The 21,658-nt window shown below is 38.5% G+C and overlaps 3 protein-coding genes across 3 annotated transcripts in view; 1 reads left to right on the forward strand and 2 right to left on the reverse strand.

Annotated features, from left to right (window-relative positions):
• LOC134806110 (cadherin-87A) overlaps positions 1 to 21,658 on the forward strand; it is a 484,783-nt gene that overhangs the window by 405,435 nt on the left and 57,690 nt on the right. The gene's annotated exons all lie outside the window — the stretch shown is intronic.
• LOC134806090 (uncharacterized) lies at positions 6,325 to 12,504 on the reverse strand. The gene is made up of 10 exons (XM_063779360.1): positions 12,370 to 12,504; positions 11,727 to 11,888; positions 11,249 to 11,408; positions 10,699 to 10,820; positions 9,969 to 10,210; positions 9,497 to 9,642; positions 8,130 to 8,271; positions 7,398 to 7,675; positions 6,829 to 6,956; positions 6,325 to 6,417 (listed from the first exon to the last, which is right to left on the reverse strand). The coding sequence occupies exons 1-10, from the start codon at positions 12,437 to 12,439 to the stop codon at positions 6,365 to 6,367; spliced, it is 1,503 nt and encodes a 500-aa protein (XP_063635430.1). The 5' UTR covers positions 12,440 to 12,504; the 3' UTR covers positions 6,325 to 6,364.
• LOC134806091 (solute carrier family 22 member 13-like) lies at positions 13,840 to 19,658 on the reverse strand. Its single transcript, XM_063779361.1, has 9 exons — positions 19,476 to 19,658; positions 19,095 to 19,216; positions 18,550 to 18,794; positions 17,828 to 17,964; positions 17,097 to 17,217; positions 16,741 to 16,836; positions 15,924 to 16,114; positions 15,046 to 15,173; positions 13,840 to 14,044 (listed from the first exon to the last, which is right to left on the reverse strand). Exons 1-9 carry the CDS (start codon positions 19,577 to 19,579, stop codon positions 13,932 to 13,934), a joined length of 1,257 nt encoding a protein of 418 aa, XP_063635431.1. The 5' UTR covers positions 19,580 to 19,658; the 3' UTR covers positions 13,840 to 13,931.

Raw genomic sequence — 21,658 nt, forward strand, 5'->3', positions numbered from 1 at the left:
TTAGGAATACTCCTGTGAAATTTGGAATAAAATAGTCTAACTAATCCCACAAAACCATGGAAATGATACCCATATTGATATTTTGAAATTTCAACACCATTGCACCCCCACCAGGGGATGATTGTTCACTTCGGCTACGTTAATTTTAATTTTGATGCCATTTTTGTTATTAGCGTCTCAAAATACCATGAAAACGATACCCATATTGATATTTTGAGATATCAACCCTATTGGGGACTTTTCCCCCTCTTAGGGGTTCAATTTTCAAAAAACCTGAAACACGTGTTTACTTATTTATCTTTAGGAATACTCCTGTGAAATTTGGAATAAAATAGTCTAACTAATCTTGTTTCCCCATACAAACTTTGGACCACCATTTCACTCCTTTAGGGGATGAATTTTGAAAAATCCTTTCTTAGTGCAACCCTAGACCTTATAAGGAATCTAGTTGCCAAATTTGGACTTTACATAAAATAAAAATAAAATGCTTAAATGCTTATATACAAACAAAACTGTTTTTTTTTTCATAAACGGGTACTTATCAAACAGCCCTCGTATAATGCAAGGCAATGTTGAACTTACTTTTCATTTTTAGCAAGTTGTATGAAGTTTTAAGTCAAGTGGATTTTGATGTTGGTTGCTGAAATTACTTTTCTTGTGTTCTAATAATAGGTACACCCTTATACAAAGAATGCAAGTTCCGCACTCACAAAATATCTGATCTCCATACAAACTTTCAACCCCTTTCTCACCACCTTGGGGGATGAATTTTCAAACATGCATAAATTCGTTTTCATGTTTTTTATTTTAATAACTTTTTTTTGCAAAATGTTCAAGTTCCTAGCTTAAAATGAAATTTACACCCCAAGACGAACTTTCATCCCCTTTTTAACCCCCTTAGGACTTGTATTCCCAAAAACGTTGCAATTACTTTTTTGTAATCGGGTATTATGTCTTTCTAAGAAGTTTCAAAGCATTTGTAATGGATTCAAATTTTCAACCCCTTTTTAACCCTGTTAGGGGATGAATTTTACAAAACGCTGAAATAACATTTCCTGTCTTCTAATAATATCCCTAAATTCAAAGATTCAAGTCCCACACTCGAAAAAATGTTTGATATCCATACAAACTTTCAACCCCTTTTTCACCACCTTAGGGGATGAATTTTCAAAAACGCTGTAATTGGTTTTCTTGTATTTTAATAGTGTATCTTTCTACGAAGTTTCAAATTCCTAGATTAAAAGAAAACTTTAACCCCATACAAACTTTCATCCCCTTTTTAACTCTGTTTGGGGAAGAATTTTACAAAACGATGAAATAACATTTCCTGTCTTCTAATAATATCCCTAAATACAAAGATTCAAGTCCCCCACTCGAAAAAATGTTTGATATCCATACAAACTTTCAACCCCTTTTTCACCACCTTAGGGGATGAATTTTCAAAAACGCTGTAATTGGTTTTCTTGTATTTTAATAGTATATCTTTCTACGAAGTTTCAAATTCCTAGATTAAAAGAAACTTTAACCCCATACAAACTTTCATTTCCTTTTTAACCCTGTTAGGGGATGAATTTTACAAAACGCTGAAATTACTTTTATTGTCTTCTAATAATATCCCCAAATACAAAGATTCAAGTCCCGCGCTCGAAGAAATGTTTGATATCCATACAAACTTTGAACCCCTTATTCACCACCTTGGGGGATGAATTTTCTAAAACGCTGAAATGAGTTTATTTGAATTTGATACTTTTTTACAAAGTTTCAAGTTCCTAGCTTAAAATAAAATTTACACCCGAAGACGAACTTTCATCCCCTTTTTAACCCCCTTAGGCGTTGAATTTCCAAAAATGTTGCAATTACTTTTTTTTTGTAATCAGCTATTATGCCTTTCTAAGAAGTTTCAAAGCATTTGTAATGGATTCAAATTTTTAACCCTGTTAGGGGATGAATTTTACAAAACGCTGAAATAACATTTCCTGTCTTTTAATAATAACCCTAATTACAAAGATTCAAGTCCCACACTCGAAAAAATGTTTGATATCCATACAAACTTTCAACCCCTTTTTCACCACCTTAGGGGATGAATTTTCAAAAACGCTGAAATTGGTTTTCTTGTATTTTAATAATATATCTTTTTACGAAGTTTAAAATTCCTAGCTTAAAAGAAAACTTTAACCCCATACAAACTTTGGACCCCCATTTCACTCCTTTAGGGGATGAATTTTGAAAAATCCTTTCTTAGTGGACCCCTAGACCTTATAAGGAATCTAGTTGCCAAATTTGGACTTTCTAGTCCCAGCGGTTTGGGCTGTGCGTTGATTTAAGTCAGTCAGTCAGGTCTTTCACGTTTATATATTTAGATTTATTTATTTATTATTTATTTAAGTATTGACCATGCTACAATTGCTGCTAAGAGAGGTTTAAGCGTGACGATGTAACTGACAGATAGACAAATAAGTAGGTAATAGTTATTTTCGCATTAATTTTTATAATATTAGTAGGGATTCAACAATGACATAAATTCCCCATAATATATTTGTCACCTTATCTCTCCGTGCGAGTATTAAATCATATATGAGATAACAAGTATTAATTCAATATTTATATACTTACAAATCTCGTCATTTTACTTTATTTAAAGTAACTCATCGTGACTCGACCATAGTTTCCATGAACCTTAACGCTTTTAAAATAAGATTCAGTTTCCAACAAATATCGCGAATCTTCGTAACTACAAATAATGTAAAGTTAGATATGAAATTATTAAGGCGACTGATAACCTCAGCGACCTTGGCCATACTTCGAACATGAACTTGTCGCTTATCAACATGTAACCTCTTGTATATAAAGTTATGTTTTTGCATTATTTTTTTTTTCATAAAAAAATATTACTGCTCTATACGACAACCTTGGTTTGAATCTACGATTTTTGACCACTACACATATGAAAGAAAAATGCAAAAATATGACTAAAATTCGTACAGGATCCTTATCATCCACAAATAGAGTTAGACCAAGAAAAGTCTGAATTTTAAACGTCAAACTTCTATGAAATTGTGTCGTATAAATAACACTTACATGCACTGCGTACGCTATCAAAATCGTTGTAGACATAAATCTACAATGGAGTCCTCATATAGGAACACTAGCAAACAAATTAAGTTCGGCCGCTTACGCCGTGAGGAGAATAAGACAATTGACTAATGTTGAAACAGCTCGCCTTGTTTATTATAGTTATTTTCATAGTGTAATGTCATATGGTATTCTGGTTTGGGGCAAAGCAGCTGACATACAGACTATATTTGTCTTACAAAAGAGAGCCATTCGTTCTATATATAATTTAAGAGTGCGTGAATCATTAAGAGAACTTTTTAAAGAAATTAATATTTTTTCATCACACTTGCTCGAAAAAGATCTTATTTCATGCAGGTGTACTGAAGGACAAAGGCCTATATTGTTCCCGCGGGAGTTATAGATTCTGAAAAATGCCTGCGGCTGTCGGGAGTTATAGACCTCGTTTACAAAATCTCGCTTACCCCCCACGTTGCACAATGTACTTTAACTGTAGCTTCCCAATACATATATGATAGTATTATTTATGTTGTTAAGAATCTAGACTCCTTCACTAAGAATTTTGATGTCCATAACTATAATTACTAGAAATAAAAATAAGCTTGTTATCAAAAAGTTTCGTGTTCGTAAAGTACAAAAGTCATTCGTTGGGCAATGCATTCATTTTTATAACAAGTTACCTGAGGATGCTTTAAGATTACCCTTTCCAGCTCTTAAGAATTACCTAAAAAAGTCATTGATGTTGAAGGCTTATTACAGAGTCGAGGACCACTTGACAGACAAACATGCATGGCCCAAACCAGAAACTGTAATAAAAACAAGTAGCAATTAAAAGCATTGTATTATGTGTAGAGTTCTTTATAGGTGAGTCAGATCAGATAAGAAAGCACATCAAATTTTATGAAGGCATCTCATGACAATCAGTCAGATTCATATAATATGTATTCTCATTTCTTTTATTGACTTTATTTTCTTTTACTTTTGTAAGAATTTGATATGTTTTCTGAAAGAGCTACGTATTTGTATGATTTCATGTACATATATGTTTTTTTTATCATATTTATATAAAGTATCATACTTACTGAGTATAATTGCATGAATTCTATAGTAATTTAAATTGTATTTTTCTTATTTACTCGTAATGCATGTTAATTATAAGATGTAATAATGTTTTGAAAAGATGTGTCCCGCCGAGTTTGTTGCCGGTCCCGTATTGGGATACCCTCCTCCAATTGAGGGGGGATTTAAATCTTCTCGAGGCAGAGGTGTACGGTTGGAGCCGGTATAGCTTTATTTGACGTTCATAAGCGCATTGTAATATGCCTACTTGAATAAACTATTTTTTATCTTTATCTTATCTTAGTCTAACTCTAAGAGGTTAAAAGCTTAACACTTGGCATGTTTTAGCACTCGTCAGTGTATCCCTACACGTCAATATTAAGCTGATGTTTTGAACAGCCAAAATTCTATATTAGCATACGAAAGAAAAGGCCTCCACATAAGAGTATTCGGCGTCAGTTGTCGCCTTAACGGACCCGTAGTTTTCCCCTTATTGTTTACAGAGGCCGCGTGCGTTATTTGTACCGGTTCTAACCACTCAGTGGGAATAAAACTTTCAAACTTAGCGGATGTGTCGGTATAAACTAATATACAGTCAATATAGTCGCCATCAGATATGTATGTAGCGGCCAAGGTGCTCACAGATACTCCCAAAAACGCCTCTAATATTGACTGCGCGTTAGCGAAGGTCTCCGTTTCAGCATGGACAAAAATGCATTCGTATATCCAAGTCAAATCCTGAACTTTAGTTACATCTCAAGCGAACTAGAACTTAGCACCCATATAGATTTCAATTCTTTTTCCGGCGAAGTCAACAACGACGCATATTCTTAATATTGAACTTGGCTCTCATTTCACATTTATGTTTTTGATGGGATTTAGTAACGGTCTCATACAGCCTATATAGTCGGTAGTGACCCAGTCTACGAAGCAGGAGGTAGCGGGTTCATTTCTGTGCATTTATTTGTGTGTTCATCACAATTATTTCCTATGTATTTAACTATAGTATATCTATTTATAGCTATCTAATATATGTATGTATCGTCGTCTATCCACAACACCGAGCAGGAGCAGGACTGAGCGAAGCATAAGGTGAAAGATATATTTTGGCTAAACAGCAATGAAAGTTTCATTTTTGTAGAAATTGGAATGATGATTTCCGTAATCAAAGCTATCCTAATAGTGTAGTAAATGAAGCAAGTTGTTGTATGGAGACCCATGCATTAATTTCTCAGTCGATGAAATTTAGCTAGGTAATTGTTTAGCATGAGCCGAGACTAACATATAAATATCCAAAAAAAAAACACTCCTAAGTTAGATAAAAACACAAATCTGATTATATATTGAACCGAGTAATTGCTCAGTCCAAAATTATTTTACAAAATAAGTTATTTGTATCAGTATGTGATACTAGAAAAAAATCTAAAAGTTTTGTCATACATGAGAATATTTTTTTATGATAATTCCTTTTTTTGCCGCTCATTTTCATCGTAAATTGCTCTGTCATTTTTTTCTTCTTATATGATCTTAGAATATAATTTGGCGCAGTGGGTAAGAAAATCCAAAAAAAATGCGTACCCAAATGTATGTATTATAGAACTATTAAAAACTGAGAGTGGAAAATTTTTAGATTTTCATTTTGTAGGTATAAAACGGCAATAAAATGGCATTCCTGTGAAAAAATTAGACTGAGCAATTTTCCGGTCCAAGACACGCCAAAAAATTATATTTTATTAATACTGGGATTTCTGCTCGGTTATTTTTTTGATATTTCATATATTGTTGCAATACGTTACATGAATATTATTATGTCCGGTGAAGAAAGTTTGAACGGAGCATTTTTCCGTAAAAAGTTATTAACGATTTAAGACTTTAGGTATTTACTTTAATTCTATTATTATTATTCTTTGGAAATGTATACAATACTTTTTATTTATTGATACTTTATCATACTGTAAAGTTTTTTCTGGCTGAGGAATTACTGCGGGGTCCACTACCTTTATTTACTACACTATAAGCAAACCACGCCAATTTGTGTCTAAGGATGTCACCAATTTCCAAATGTCCAATTTATTTGTCCAATGTGCATTGCGTCTTTGCGTCTCACTCTCTCATTAAGTAGCGTAGCTACATTAATAATATATCATAATATATCAACAACAGGCTTCGACGGACGAAAATAAAACAACAGTGTCATCAAATGTACAAAAATGTTTATTCTATTCATTGTTTCTCATCCGTTCGATTTTCTGTCTGAAGGTAGAAGCAGGGTTACAGCAACGCCACCTGTAAAGAAAACAAATGTTAACCCTTTGGATGCCTCGCCTATCGCCTATGCGGTGACAGAGAGCCCAGCTGAGGTATCATCAGAGCGAGGCTTGTCACGAGGGCCCTAGGACAACTCACTGAACACTAAAGCAGCGCAGCAGTAGAAAGTCATCTCGCAGTTAGTGGTCATGGCGTGCCCGATAATGTTGATGATGATGACAGACAGAGAGCCCAGCCGAGCTGTCATCAGAGCGAGCCTTGTCACGAAGGCCCTAGAACAACTCACTGAACACCAAAGCAGCGCAGCAGTAGAAAGTCATCTCGCAGTTAGTGGTCATGGCGTGCCCGATAATGTTGAAGGCCGGACAGAGAGCCCAGCCGAGCTGTCATCAGAGCGAGGCTGGTCACGAAGGCCCTAGGACAACTCACTGAACACCAAAGCAGCGCAGCAGTAGAACGTCATCTCGCAGTTAGTGGTCATGGCGTGCCCGATGATGTTGATGCCGGACAGAGAGCCCAGCCGAGCTGTCATCAGAGCTAGGCTTGTCACGAGGGCCCTGGACAAGAATGGTTTGGTTGAGGGCGTTGAGGTACTTTCAGATGAACGTCACTCTTTATTGGCCCTTTTTGCTTGTAGTATGCATGTAACTATTCTGTGATTCAAGTTACGCGCGAGAAAAAGTTGGCACTAATTTATGATGTGCAGATGTGACGTGCAGTCAGCTTTCCGGCCGGAGGGCAATCTCCTTTTATGACATTTTTTTATCGAGTAGATTAGAAGAGTTCAAACATTACAGATGGAAAAGGCAATAATCTGGTATCTGGTAGAGAATGCCATTTGGCATTAAGTCCGCCATTTGTACATTGTTGTATATATTTTGTGCAATAAAGTTTAAATAAATAAATAAAAAATCAAGACATTGTTATACTTAATGCCGCCTTGTATATGAAAAGAACCTTGTAGATGCGTATTTTGAAGCGAGAGTCGATTAACTCACCTATATGAAGTCGGATACAGATCCACAAAATACGACGCCACGACCCCAATGCCAATAGCCGTTCCCTGAACAAGAGCAAACAGGATCAAACTGACAATAGGCTCTTTTACAACATTGGTCAAGACCATGCAGACACCAGGGATTAAGTAGATAGTGAGTAAAACGCTACGGCGCCACTTGGCGAGCTTAGAGACGGAGAGGTTCAGACCGGTGTAGAAGAAGCCGGTGATGATGCCGGTGTAGAGGGTGCTGGGGGTGATGGTATCATTGCAGGACCACTGAAAGAAAGGAAGATAGAAAATAAATTTATTTCATGCTACAATATACCTAGAACATAAAGGTATAGGAGACAAGGATCTCATCAGTCAGCATAATGCCACAGCAATCCGTGGCGCTGGTTTTCAGGGGAATAAAAACAAAAGAAAAAAGTCCAGAGATGGGGCTCGTTACTCAAAAGCTTGTAACTTGTAATACAAGCGGATGTCAATTTTTGACAGCTTATGTTAGAAAGGGACTGCCACTTGTGTAACAAGTTACAAGCTTTTGAGAAACGGGCCCCTGATATTATATAAGTAAACCTCTAAATTTTAAATATGGACGTACGTAATGTTTTATTCCTTGTGTAGGTATTTATATTAGAACAGTCACAAGAATGTTCCTCATTTCTTACAATGTATAAAATGTAACCCTAAATTAAATGAAAACATCTTACTTACATACAACTAAACTTACATCGCCAGTGTCACTAATAGGATCAGCTGTCAGGTTACTGACGAACCGATCGCAGAAACTTCTCTCTTCTACCACGCCATATGAGAGTGAAGTGAAGAAAGAGTTGACGATAGTGGGGTACCACATCACGAATATGTTGTTCCTGAAACAAGGAAAAGACAAACATTGAAAACAAATAGAATGAATGACGTTGCAAAATATACATTTTATACATAGATTTCCCCTTTACATTAAGCACAAATTGTTATCATATGTTTAGAAACAAGAAACGAGTATGACTGTATCAGGGATGCGAGGCATGCATCAAAGGATATTACATTACAGTGATATTACAGTGCTGCTGAAGAAATGACTGAAAACGAATGTCTGCTTAGGTATTAACAGGTATTAAGGATGACTCACGCTAGACCGGGCCGGGGCCGGGCCGAGGCTTCCGGCGCTTCGTTTTCTATGGAAAGCACATTAACGTATATGTATATCTATGGACTGGCCTTACGGGCACAAAAAATGGTACTAGTTTAGCGGTGTGACTCACGAATTCCAGCCAATCGTGCAGTCTAACGCAACTAGTTGCGACCAATAGCGCGCGTAATGCGAACTCGTCAACCAATCGCGCGCGTGATGCGAACTCATCAACCAATCGCGTTGTACCGGTGTCACACCGCTGTACTGGCAGGGGTGCGAAACTCCTGACTTCGGCCAAACTCGGCTCCGCTCGGCTCAGCATTGCTCCGAGCAATTATTAGGGTTGGCACCACTTGACTTCCTTTTGCGTGCACGACCACAGATAAGATAATCACTTGATTTTTGACAACCCTAAATAGCCGAAAGGGATAGTGCCATATATTAGAAAGGGACAGCATGATTCGACCCTGAGCCGCTGTCAAACTTCGTTTTTGTAGGAAGTTTCCTTTCTGTACGGTAGTACTATTAATTATTCTGTGGTACTGGCCCCTGTCATACCTCATTATTATTGTCCGTAAAGCCAGTCCCTAGATATATATGTCAATGGGAAAGCACCACTTGATCACCGATCAGCCGTCATAGAAAATGACATGTCTGACGCCTAGGCCCTTGCCCGGCCCGGTCTAGCGTGAGTCATCCTTAAATTTTATTGTATCAAGGGATTCATTCCACATTTTGGATTTGGAATAAGTTTTACTTAATACAAGCTATTAACTCTTTTGACTTATATTGTGGATTAAATGGATATTTATTACTTACTAAAATTATTATTTTGATATTTTGATGTAGTTCGGCACCAACAGTAAAGTTAGGGTTCCCTCTGATTTCAATTTTCAATTTCAACGAATTGCATTGATAACGGGGTTTGATGATTTATCTTTCATAGTATCAGTATGACTTACATGGCACAGCAGAGCATCATCAAATAGAAGAGTTGTATGGTCCTCCACAGGAGAGGCGGCTTGAAGATTGGCACCGTCTGCTTTACTATCGACTGCCAAAATGGCTCTTTGTTTTGCGTTTCCATACTTTTCGAAATACTTTTCACCTGAAATCCAAAAAAAAATCTCAATTACTTTTAGGTCAGTAGAGGACTGTTTAAGTTTCAGTATGTTGTGGAGTTCCAAACGTGGTCTTTATAGCCTCTTTAGAGGACGATGCTTGGTTCAAAAGTCATTTAATAGGTATTCTTCTGACATTCTTTGATCTTCCGTGATTTTTAAAACCTTTATCATTTCAAATGCTATCATTCTTATTGAATGGCTATTGGCCAGAAAGATAAACTTTGAGCTCCTCATGTGGAATCATGTCAGACCCATCCTGAGAATTAATGTACAGAGATAGAATTTAAAGCCACCAGTACGTTTAAATTACCTGATACTCATCTTTCCTCCCTCCATTGACGTCAAAGATTTTCCTCAGCACTTCCAACGCAGTATCATTGTACCCTCTATTGGCCAGGAACTTGGGGCTCTCATGTAGGAACCACATCATGACCGCGCCGACTCCAAGGGGAATGGCCAGGATGAGAGTCAAGAGTCGCCAGGGCCGGTAGGTGATGCCCATCCAGGGGATGGGGATATTGAATGTTAGGGGCAGAATCACCAGGGCCAGCACTGCAAGATGAACACAAAATAACATCTTCTTTATCCTCGCCTCTTCCCGTTGCACGGTATCGACTTCCCTAATCTTGAGACTCTGTAGGTAAACTTCGTCAATACGAGTATGTAATCGTCACTAGACAAACCTAACATCCTGTCTTCTGTTCATGGAGTTTTATAGTTTATATAATTTGGTATTGGCTCCATCGATTAACTAATCAATTTTCCTTTTCAAAGTAAGTATGACACTGTTAACAGCTTTTGGAATCATGTCTTTGTGTATTAGCGACGATTTTTTGTTAATTTTCGTATTAATTAAACACGATCGGGTAGATGCATTGTTAACTTTAAAAAGATAATTTCTAGCCACCCAAACATCAAAAATTGACAAGACAAATATACTTAATGTTAATTTATCAAAATAAAGATTCAAGTTTGAATGGAGCGGAAGACTTTTTTATAGGCCTCTGGGCAGCTATAGTGTAATAGGTGAATAGTCTTACTGAACGTGACAGCTTCGGAGAAGAGATTAATGCTGTTCATGATGAACATGTATTGGCTTCTGTGCTTGTTCCCCGTGCACTCGCCCAAGTACGTCATAGTTAGGCTGAACGATGCCGTTGAACTGAAACATGTTTGCCGGATTTAATGTTCGTTTTGAATTATTTAAGCCGGTAAGGGCAATTAAGGATGACTCTCGTTAGACCGGGCCGTGTCCAGACCGGAGCTTCCGGCGCATCGTTTTCTATGGAAAGCATCCCGTGATCGCCTGTCGTGTTATAGAATAGTAAGCACTGGAAACTCCGGCCCGGACACGGCCAGGTCTAGCGTGAGTCATCCTTTAGCTCCTGCTCTGAGTCCAAAATAAATACAAGATAATGTATATACATACACACAGCTGCAATAGTACATACCCATTTTATGAATAGAATTAACTTAAAAAGATCCGGATGTACGTACAAAGACATCCGGCTCAAAGGACCGCTATGTGTAGCTATATATCAATATTTTTAATCTATTTAAAAAAGTAAAAGTCTAATTAAGAATACCTACAAACTGCAGCCCACCAGCTTCATAACCAGCAGAGTCTGCCAGTTCGGGGACAGACTCCCGACGGCGGCCATGATGAACCCGACAGAGCAGGACAGCAGCAGCGCCCTTCTCCGTCCGCTGATGTCGGCGTAGTAGCCCCATGGGAATGCGAAGAGAAGACCTGGAAGCACGTCACGTAAAGACGTCAACAGACGCACCCAGCCACATCCCAATATCAACCTAAGTAGGTATGTGCATTCCGACATAAGTGTTAATGTCAGCATTAGAACAGGACGCCGCTTTCAGCATTGCTAATTTACTGAATTTGTGAAGGTACAATTGTTGTAGAAACGTTGCTGCAGCAAATATCCAGCAATTTGAGACAGCTTGAAGAGTTCAAGATATCTGCTTTTCACCCCTTAATCAGCGAACTTATGTTACTTAGGAGGTATCACATCTATCTTTACAACTTTAGTAGTACTGAAGTTACTTTACTCACCAGCGAATGGTATTGAACCAAGCAGTCCAATATGACCGATGCCTAACTGGAGGTCGCACGAGGCCGTGGCCAGGATCAGGCCGAAGGCAAACATGTCCAGTGCCACGGCATTGCTGATGACACTGCATGCCACCAGGACCAGGTGGTTGTATCGGCCATGGCCTGAAAAGGTACCCCAAAATAAACGTCAATATAATACATATAGGTACCTACCTGTCATCACCCTGTGTGTCGTGTGTGTGAGGTATCATGATAAGATCTTCTGTAGGTACAGAAGATCTTATCATGATATCTCAATTTTTCTTTAACGGTATAATCAACTGATTTACAGTAGGTACAGTTTGAATTTCAAATTTTTTGTGAATGATCCGAAATATGTACACACAAAAAATGGTTACGTACATGACAAGAACTAGAAACGTTCAGCAGCTATTTACAAACGTCTATTTTAGAATTAATGCTAGACCTATTTCGAGTCAGCTAATGTTGTGTGTCACAATGTTTGACCAAAACATATCGGGCAAAGCTAAGGCTATCATCCAATCAGCCGCTTAGATTAGGAAGAATTTATTTATTAGGTTAAGTACGCAACTGAAAAACAAGAATTAAATATGGAACTATAAGAAATAAACTAAACGCTTACCAGCTAACTCCACTGCCTCATCATAAGTAAATTCCGCTTCTTTCGGCTCCACACATTTCTCTTGCAACATTTTACACCGAAATCAGCGCACAACGTGTAACTCGAATGCTACATTCATATCTCTACCAGTCATGTTATCTTCAAAACTGAATTCTATATTTTCTTAGTTTCACTGAGCAAACTAGTTTAAAATGATATCAGGTAAATAGTAGTAGGTACTTAGTAATAGGTAGGTATGTTCATCTCAATTGTCTGTCTGTCTCTGTCTGTCTGACTGTCTTTAAATGAATGAATTTGTCATACAAATAAAACAGATTTGCTATTGTAAGTAGGTATAATATATTTACTATGTAGTTTAAAAACTATTTACAATTATATTTTAGAATCTAAACAGGTTAATGTAGGTACGTAAGTATTCAAACGTATACCTACTTATCCGCAGTGTTGAATACACTAAGCTACAGAACTCACAGAACGTATTACAGTACGCTCATCAATTAAAAGCAATTTGTTTTTGATTGATTGCACAATTGACACAGTTTTATTTTATTTTACTCATCACAGTGATCTAAATGTCGTATAATGGAACAAGTTTACTTATACGTAAATAATCAACGACATAGAAAAAAATGTGTTAACGTAGCATGAGCATGACAATCCGCAGAGCTATTTTATTGCCTAACTAGTTTAATTTATTAAGTTAGTATCAGTACCTACTCTCTAGTTTATGTAGGTCTCTTGTATTATAATTTAATTACATTTACAATAGTTTAATCAATAGAATACAGTTATGTCCAAAACCTTATATCTAGAAAAGTAAGTCACATTAATTCAGATTTTCGTCAATTAGGAAATCATCGATGCAATACAAAATTTAGATAAGTCTCTAGTATCATAATTAATTACAATACAACAACAATACAATAGTTTACAATAGTTTATTCGAATAAAATACAGTTATGTCCCTATATCTAGAAGATTAATTAATTAATTAATTAATTAAGGTTATCACCGTTTCGGAAATCATCGATGCTAGTACTATTTCTCGCTAACAATAAGTACCTAAAATAGTTTTCTTTTAAATATTTTGTCTTTTGTCTCAGTACGTAGATATGTTATGAGGAAGTTTGTTGAATATTTTGATTGATCTTAAGTGGGGGCTGTTTTTATATATAATGTATGTTTTTGTTTTTTATAGTTATCCGGCGATAGTCAGTTTTAATGTTTTTAGCCAAGTTACCTGGTATTTTTTTTACTTAAAACCATATTTTACACTGTATAACACATTAGCGACATCCATGCTATCTCTTAAGCATTGTTTTAAGCAATAAAATTACCGGGCAACTCGGCTAAGAGACATTAAAACTTACTATCACCAAATCCACGTATCACCGAATAGCCAACGTTTGCCCTATTGCTTTGCAAAAGCACATTGCTTTTTCAAACTGATCCATTTCAACTGATTGCCCGGTGACCGTTCCTCAAAGAATCCTTTGTCTAACCATGAACGTCATTTGGCTGACGCGATGATGAGTAAGATCATAAAGTTATACGTTGAAACTTTAAAAAGATGTCCTCTGCTCATGTTGCTCATCCGGAAACTCCGGATCGGGCTGTTTCGGCGGCGCGAGCAGACGGCGGTCGTCTGGTAGTAGGGCCAATATCAACGTCGATGCTGCAGAGAAAATTGTAAATATTAGAATAAAAAAAAACCGACCAAGTGCGAGTCGGACTCGCCCACTGAGGATTCCGAACTTTTTAGTATTTGTTGTTATAGCGGCAACAGAAATACACCATCTGTGAAAATTTCAACCGTCTAGCTATCACGGTTCATGAGATACAGCCTGGTGACAGACAGACAGACAGTGGAGTCTTAGTGCTAGGGTCCCGTTTTTACCCTTTGGGTACGGAACCCTAAAAACACCATCAAAAGGTGGAACAGAATAGTGTAAAGACCGATTACCAGAACATTGGTAATCAAGGAACCACGTAGCATTTTTGCGGCAGTTTGGCTAGCTGAAGAAATCAGTATGACCATACTATTGTAACCATTACTACAGTTGAAATTACTAAGTACCTACCCATTCGTATTATATCCCAACTAGCTCAAATACGCCTGCCACCATAATGCTCTATGATATTAAATTACTGATATGTAGTGAAGGTGCCTAAAAACCATAATATATGTATAGGTTTTGTAGTCTCAGGACGTAAAGAAGCAAAATAAGATAACACGTCGCAATTACACTATGGAATCGCTATTTAGGATAAGCGAAATGTCTTTTAAGGAGTACTTATGCATGGTATACGTTATTTTAAACAATTAAGCGAAAGTGAACTGGAGATATAAGCCTAGATCACAGAATAAGTAATAGTGCTACCGTACAGAAAGGAAACTTCCTAGAAAACCGAAGTTTGACAGCGGTTCAGGGTCGAATCATGCCGTCCCTTTCTAATATATGGCACTATCCCTTTCGGCTATTTAGGGTTATCAAAATTCAAGCCATTATCTTATCTGTGGTCGTGCACGCAAAGGGACGTCAAGTTGTGTCAACCCTAATAATTGCTTGGAGCAATGCTGAGAACGGAGCCGAGTTTGCCCGAAGTCAGGAGTTTCGCGCCCCTGCCTAAATTGAAAAGCAGAAGGAACAGCAAAGTAAATGGTACAGGACTTACAGGCGAACAGAGCTGAGAAGAGGTAGAAGCCCAGCTCGCAAGAATTGACGAGAAGGTAGTTGACGATCTGAATGAAGACGACGCTCATCAACCGTGCCCCTATCATTGACATGGCCATAGCCATGGTCCTGGAAACAATAGATTGTAGTTACATTACTTGTACTACCCACAAGCTCAGAAAGACGATGCTTGAGATGAGGTATATCATCTTATGGCATGTTTGCTTGTTTGCCCCATATCTATCTATCTATCAATTTAATACCTTTAAACCACCAATTCTTGTTTATTTATATATATATATTTCGGGGATCACGGAAACGGCTCTAACGATTTCGATTAAATTTGCTATATGGGGGTTTTCGGTGGCGATAAATCGATCTTGCTAGGTCTTATCTCAAACGCGCATTTTTGAGTTTTTATATATTTTCCGAGCGAAGCTCGGTCTCCCAGATATTTTATCATAATGTCAGCCATAAACGTATACTGCTGGAAGTTGGAAAATGCCTTCAAGGGTCTTGACTAATTTTTCTCCAGTTCCTACAGGTGTTATGTGTAATGTCTTAAAAGCGACTGGTAAGCGATTACCCTAGCCTATATAAAACTATTGCAATTCTATTCTTTACGTACTACTTAGAGCTCGGTGGAATTAAAATAGTCCAGTTTCTTTATTACTGGGTTTTTTCAAAAAGTAGTAGAAGCGCCCGTAGTAGTGTGTGTGGGATGCTAAAGTTCTGAATTGAAAGATTAGATGAGACTGGCATTAAAAAAACAAGTGTCTGCACCTATTTTTACATTAGGTTGCCGAGCAAATCTCAGGCGCCCTTAGCAAGCCGTGGCAAAAGTCCACAAACGGACAGTAGATGATGATCAAAACAAACCTCAGTCTTGTGGGGAACAGTGTAACAGCGATGGCGGTGTAAAAGCCCATCGTGACGGCACCCAGAGAGAATACTACGAAAAGCACACCCGTGCCCACGGCGTTAGGGACCAAGTTGACCAGCACGCCGGACAAGCCGCACAGGGAAGCGACGGCCATGGCGGTGTTGCGGCGGCCTGCTTTGTTCACTATCTGTGGATTTGGGTTTGTTAGCTACTAAACGGAGCACATAAGGCAATTTAGTAGGTATGGGAGTGTTGACGATTATTTCAGTTGCGCCTACAATTACGACCTAATATGCTTTAGGGGTGCACCTCGGCTGTTATAGTTTGGTTATAGTATAAAATGGTATAATACTTATAGAATACAGCTCAGTTGTACTGCTACTATGTGTGCTGACTACGAGTACTAACTAGGATCAGTACGGTTACCATCAGTTTGTCACTGACATAAACGCCGTCGAGAACGTAATTTACTTTCTATACATCTCGCTCGCACTAGCATATTAGTGCAAACGGGATGTATAGAAAGTAAATTACGTTCTCGACGGCGTTTATGTCAGTGACAAACTGATGGTAACCGTACAGTTATTTAAAATTACACTACTATAGTTCGTTTTTTTAACATTAGATTAGAAAAAGACTACGCGATCTTGACGTGTCTTTTAATTGAAAAACGCTTTTTATAAATCAGTAACTATTACTTATGAAAGCAAAAGAATGTAAGTAATCGTATTTGATTCATAACTGTTACATATTTGCCGTGACTTATATTTCAAAAGTGTTTTTCGAACTACAGTTACTAATAAGTACACTGACCAGGCTGAGTATGGTGTTGAAGACAGACTGCAGCGAGCACATGGCAAGGAGCAGGAACATAGCGGTGCTGTTGATGGAACAGGGCGTTGCATCAGGCTGAAATATTGATACATTGCGGATTAACTTAATGGAATAAAAAACAAATGAAGTACCTAAATAAATCAATTGGTCAGAATATGGAGGCAATAGTTATGTGACACTGCCGAAATTTTGTAACTTAGAAAAAAATTATACCATTTTGAGTCAGAAGTCAGAAGGTAAAAATCATTTCTCTGACAATTTTAGCACCCAAATACGTATACTTATTGGTTATTTAGTTCAAAGTTTACAATTTTAAGGTGTCAACAACCACTTACATTAACTTCGACTTCAGTGGCTATGATCTGGCAGAGTGTGAGGTCCGAACCCTCGCCTGTCTCCAGCAGTTTCATCAGCTGATTGGCGATGCTTGGCGCCCACACAACGAAGGCTACTATACTGGTTACGAACAATGTTGGTTAATTTGCTGCATATAAACATCTTTATTTTAGATTGGCATTTATCGATAAACGCTTATTAATTTGGAAACGGCGTTGATTTCTAGTTTACGCATTGCGACACCTTTAATGAGCTTTACAAACCTTAAGACTGCGGTCTGGACTCCAAAAGCAATGGGCGACGAGCGGTGGTTTAAAATTCTGTATAAGTACCTAATTTCTCCTCGTCGTTCCGCTGCCTACTGGCTGGCGTCCAGACCGTGATGGCCGAAATTATTTGCAAAATAAAATTAGACGACCGGTCTGGCCTAGTGGGTAGTGACCCTGCCTAATCCCGGTAAGGGCAATTAAGGATGACTCACGTTAAACCGGGCCGTGTCCGGGCCGGAGCTTCCGGCGGATCGTTTTCTATAGAAAGCATCACGTGATCGCCTGTCATGTCATAGAAAAGTAAGCGCCGGAAGCTCCGGCCCGGTCATTGGTGTTGTCTGAGTACACACAACACAAACCTTCTTGAACTTTCTGTGGGACTTAATCAATCTGTTTAAAAATGTCCTGTAATATTTATTTATTATAAAATAGAGATTCTCATGTGCCGCCACGGAACTTACATTTGGAATAGTATAAAGAGACTGGCCATGATCAACGTGCTCTTCAAATATGGTTTCTTGAACAGCGGCACTATTTGATCCTTCACATCTTCAGACTTCTTCTGTGTAGCATCTGTCTCTTGCAACAGCTCTTTTACCTTCAATTAAGTAACACTGTATCAAGAAAAGAACCAACTGCACAAAATATACTTGCAGATCTTGTCAGTAGAAAAAGGCGGCAAATTTGAAAAATGTAGGCACTAAGGGGTCTCGTCCCATAGAAAATTTGAATTTCGCGCCTTTTTTTACTGTCAAGATTTGCTTGACCAGCTATAGTATTCATGTTATGATCTTCATCAGCAGTGCGATTTCACCAAATATCACTTTTCGAGAGAAAATGTAATATCTAGTTACTGTAAAAAGTATCCAAATAACTACAAGTATGTATACTATTCGAAGAATTACTTCAATGTCTCCTGGATTCCATCATCAAATCTTGACCTGATGACGACAACTGTAAACTCCTACTCTAAAGTTTACCCTTACAAACAAAATTTGTATATCGATTTAAATACGAAGATACCACCAAATAAGGTTTTTTTTAATCTACTTGGATTTTAAGTCAGTTAAAATTAGGTATGGTAAAAGCAAAATGAAATTGAAAAATCCTGGAAAACAACTGTTTTGAGATATAAATGTAGGTATATTTAATTGGATTTGTTAATTTTAATAATACGGCGTACTTGCAATTCTTCCTCTTTCCTGCCGTTATTCCACCTATGGATGATCCTCAAGATCTTCAGTGCCTGGTCTTCATTTCCACTAGCCAGTTCGTACTTGGGGCTCTCCTGCATGAATACCCAGAACACGGCGCAGATCAGACACGGCAGTGAGTACACCACCTGCAGTGTACGCCAGGAGTTCCAGTAGATACCAAGCGCCTCCAGGTGGTAAGAAAACGTCAACGGTATGATGGGTATAGACATTACTAAAATATTTGGGAGTCATTTAAGAAATAAACACAACAAGTACTTGTACAATAAGGAATCCGCTTCGATAATTGTTGAACTATCAGTATTTAAACATTATGTTTTGACCAAAAATATGTTAAATCTTCATCACATTTATATAAGTGATTATTCTACAGTTAAGATTTTTTTAAGTTGTTAAAAATTCCACAAGAAAAATCTTATATCAAGGGGTAACTTGACTTAGGTAGGGCGATATTCGTAACCATACGTCGATTAGTAGTTAGCCATATTTGGTAATGAGTCGTAGGTACTCGTACCTGATATAATGCCTTGTGCAAGAAGAAAGATGCTGGAAACCAGAACCATGGCGACATTACGTTTCTGTAGTGGTACGCTCTCGCTGAGCAGAGTCATTGACAGCACGTATATCCCTGAGCCCCTGAAAACACAACCAACATTTTTGTAACTTGGCGCACTTCTTGCCATGGCAATTGCTTGGTCTTTCTAGGCGACCATTGGAGCTGTAAAACCCCTCGCAACGCAATCTAGGCAAAATAATACAAACTAGGTATGTAGATTTTGGGAATTGTGTACCTACTCGAAGAGCAATGAACAAAAGTTATTATGCAAGACGCTTTCTACCGTTCTGTTGTGGCCCGGCCCGGTCTAGCGTGAGTCATCCTTAATGAAGAACTTACAAAGTAACGGTGCATAGTTGGACGATCATCAGCATGATCCAGTTGACAGATATGCTGGCCAGCGCGTTGGACGCGGCGCCCAGCACCAGCGACACCAGCAGCATGCGGCGGCGGCCGCGTGTGTCACCCAGAAAGCCCCAAAGCAGGGTGCCTATCACTGCCCCTGTCGAAAAGTCGCAGTCTCAGTAAGTAAACAGCAACAACATTTCCACCTCCGCCACCACGGCCACTGCTGGAAACCATCGCGAGCGCGGACTTCTGGCCGAATGGCGGGGTGTTTCGGCGGTTCCGTGGGAATCTGCCAAATCCTACACCAGAACATGCGACACAACTGAAAACCACCGTGTCGCCGAAATAATTTTTAGCTTGTAAGATTTTTACAATTGTATGTATGTTAGTTTTCAAGGTATGTATCTATGGGCCTTAGTTACCTGATAATAAATGATTTTTTTTATATCCACAATCAACAGCGTACCTTCTGCGATCATAATCAAAATTCACCAACGCAAGATTTAACCACGAAATCATCTGCCATAGTCTCCAAATTTAACTTTATAGGCTCCAGGACAGGAGGAGAAAGCAAAGCACACACCATAAGCAATGCCTAAAAAAGTTCAACAAGGTATGTAATATCTCATTTATGCCACCCATTCTCCAGAACATCTTCACATTCATAACCATCATGTCATAATACAACATCATCTCAGTATCACATAGTTATGAAAATCGTACAGACTTTACGAATCTAGCCGCTCATAAACTTCGCTAGGATAGAACCCAAATTTTAAAAAGTAAAAACATACGCTGTACATACCCCACATTTCGTTGGGTAATAGTTGGGTGGAGGTGACCTTGTAATATGATTTAATCCCTACATGTCAACAGAGAGTAACAGAATAAACTGAAGATCCCTCAGCCTTAGGGCTTGGGCACAAATCACACGAGGTTCGATAGGGGGGTGGGGGTCACGAAAAAATCACGACAGATCACGTTGGGGGAGGGGGGTTATAAGGAGACCTCACGTGTATTTTGCTACAGTGAACGAAACTAAGAAAAAATAGCTACCACATGAGTAGATACTTTTTCTCGGTTTCGGTAAACATAAATCTTCACTCCGCACTTCAAAATAGCGAGTCTATTTTACGAAATTTCGAAGCGCGTGGCCTTGACCGGTCGGATGGAAAAAATCAAAAAAATACACATTAGGTTATGTGGGGGAGGTAGCCAAAAACCTCACCAAATATCACCAAGGGGGAGAGGGGGATCAAAAAGTAGCCGAATACACCTCGCGTGATTTGTGCACATCCCCTTATGGCTCCTCTACACGAGGGGCCAACGCCGGCCACTCCAAGGGACGCATTTATGCGTTAGAGGGAGCAAGTGATATTGCTATCTCATTCTACCGCATGGCTTTACCTGCGACAGGCACTCCCACCACCAGCCCCTGCTGCGCGGTGGTCGTTTCCAGCTCACACGCGCTCGCTGGCACGATGATGCTACTCCCGTACAATAACGTTACGAAGGCGATGGTGGACGCTCCCGCTACCGCTATTATCAGGTAATTGTACAAGCCATAACCTGGAAAACAATAATTGGATGGTAATAAATCCGGTGACAGTCAAGAAGTGAGAAACCTAAAAGGCATGAGCGTAAAAGTAGGTATAAAATGTACATTACGAGTATTATGAACGATACATTCAGGATATTCCGTTACTGTCAACGGTAAAATAAGAGCAGCAGAGCTGAATACAACCTCAATACCTACATCAGCCTACATCTAATTCCCGTACGTTATCGTAACGATACTATGGTCAACCACGGTAAAGTATAAATAGAAGATTAAGCAAATTCAATCAATTTGAACATAAAAGCCGACTTCACAACGCCTTACGGAGGAGTGGCCATTATGTGGAGAAAAGGAATCTTCTCGGCGGTTAATGTGATATCGTGTAATAGTGTACGCATTGCGGCAATTAGGGCGCGTGTTTATGAGCGGTCACTTTTACTGTTCTCTGTATATATGCCTACAGACGAATTATTGAACTTAACGGAAGTTACGGAGTGCCTGAGTGAAATTAGTGCGGTAATCGAGAGTCATAGTGCCGACGCTGTTTTTATTCTAGGTGACTTTAATGCACACATCGGGAGTCGCTTTTATAATGATATGTGTAATTTTTGCGTGG

The sequence above is a fragment of the Cydia splendana genome, chromosome 2, assembly GCF_910591565.1.
Source record: "Cydia splendana chromosome 2, ilCydSple1.2, whole genome shotgun sequence".
NCBI lineage: Eukaryota > Metazoa > Arthropoda > Insecta > Lepidoptera > Tortricidae > Cydia > Cydia splendana.

Coding starts and splice junctions, on each gene's coding strand:
- LOC134806090 (XM_063779360.1), bottom strand. CDS start 12,439: ATGTTGCAAGAGAAATGTGTGGAGCCGAAAGAAGCGGAATTTACTTAT. Junction 11,409..11,726: donor TGGTTCAATACCATTCGCTG/GTGAGTAAAGTA, acceptor ACGTGCTTCCAG/GTCTTCTCTTCGCATTCCCA. Junction 10,211..10,698: donor CTCCGAAGCTGTCACGTTCA/GTAAGACTATTC, acceptor TTCATCTTGCAG/TGCTGGCCCTGGTGATTCTG.
- LOC134806091 (XM_063779361.1), bottom strand. CDS start 19,579: ATGCTGCTGGTGTCGCTGGTGCTGGGCGCCGCGTCCAACGCGCTGGCC. Junction 17,965..18,549: donor GGAAAGAGGAAGAATTGCAA/GTACGCCGTATT, acceptor ACTTAATTGAAG/GTAAAAGAGCTGTTGCAAGA. Junction 15,174..15,923: donor CTGTTCCCCACAAGACTGAG/GTTTGTTTTGAT, acceptor TATTGTTTCCAG/GACCATGGCTATGGCCATGT.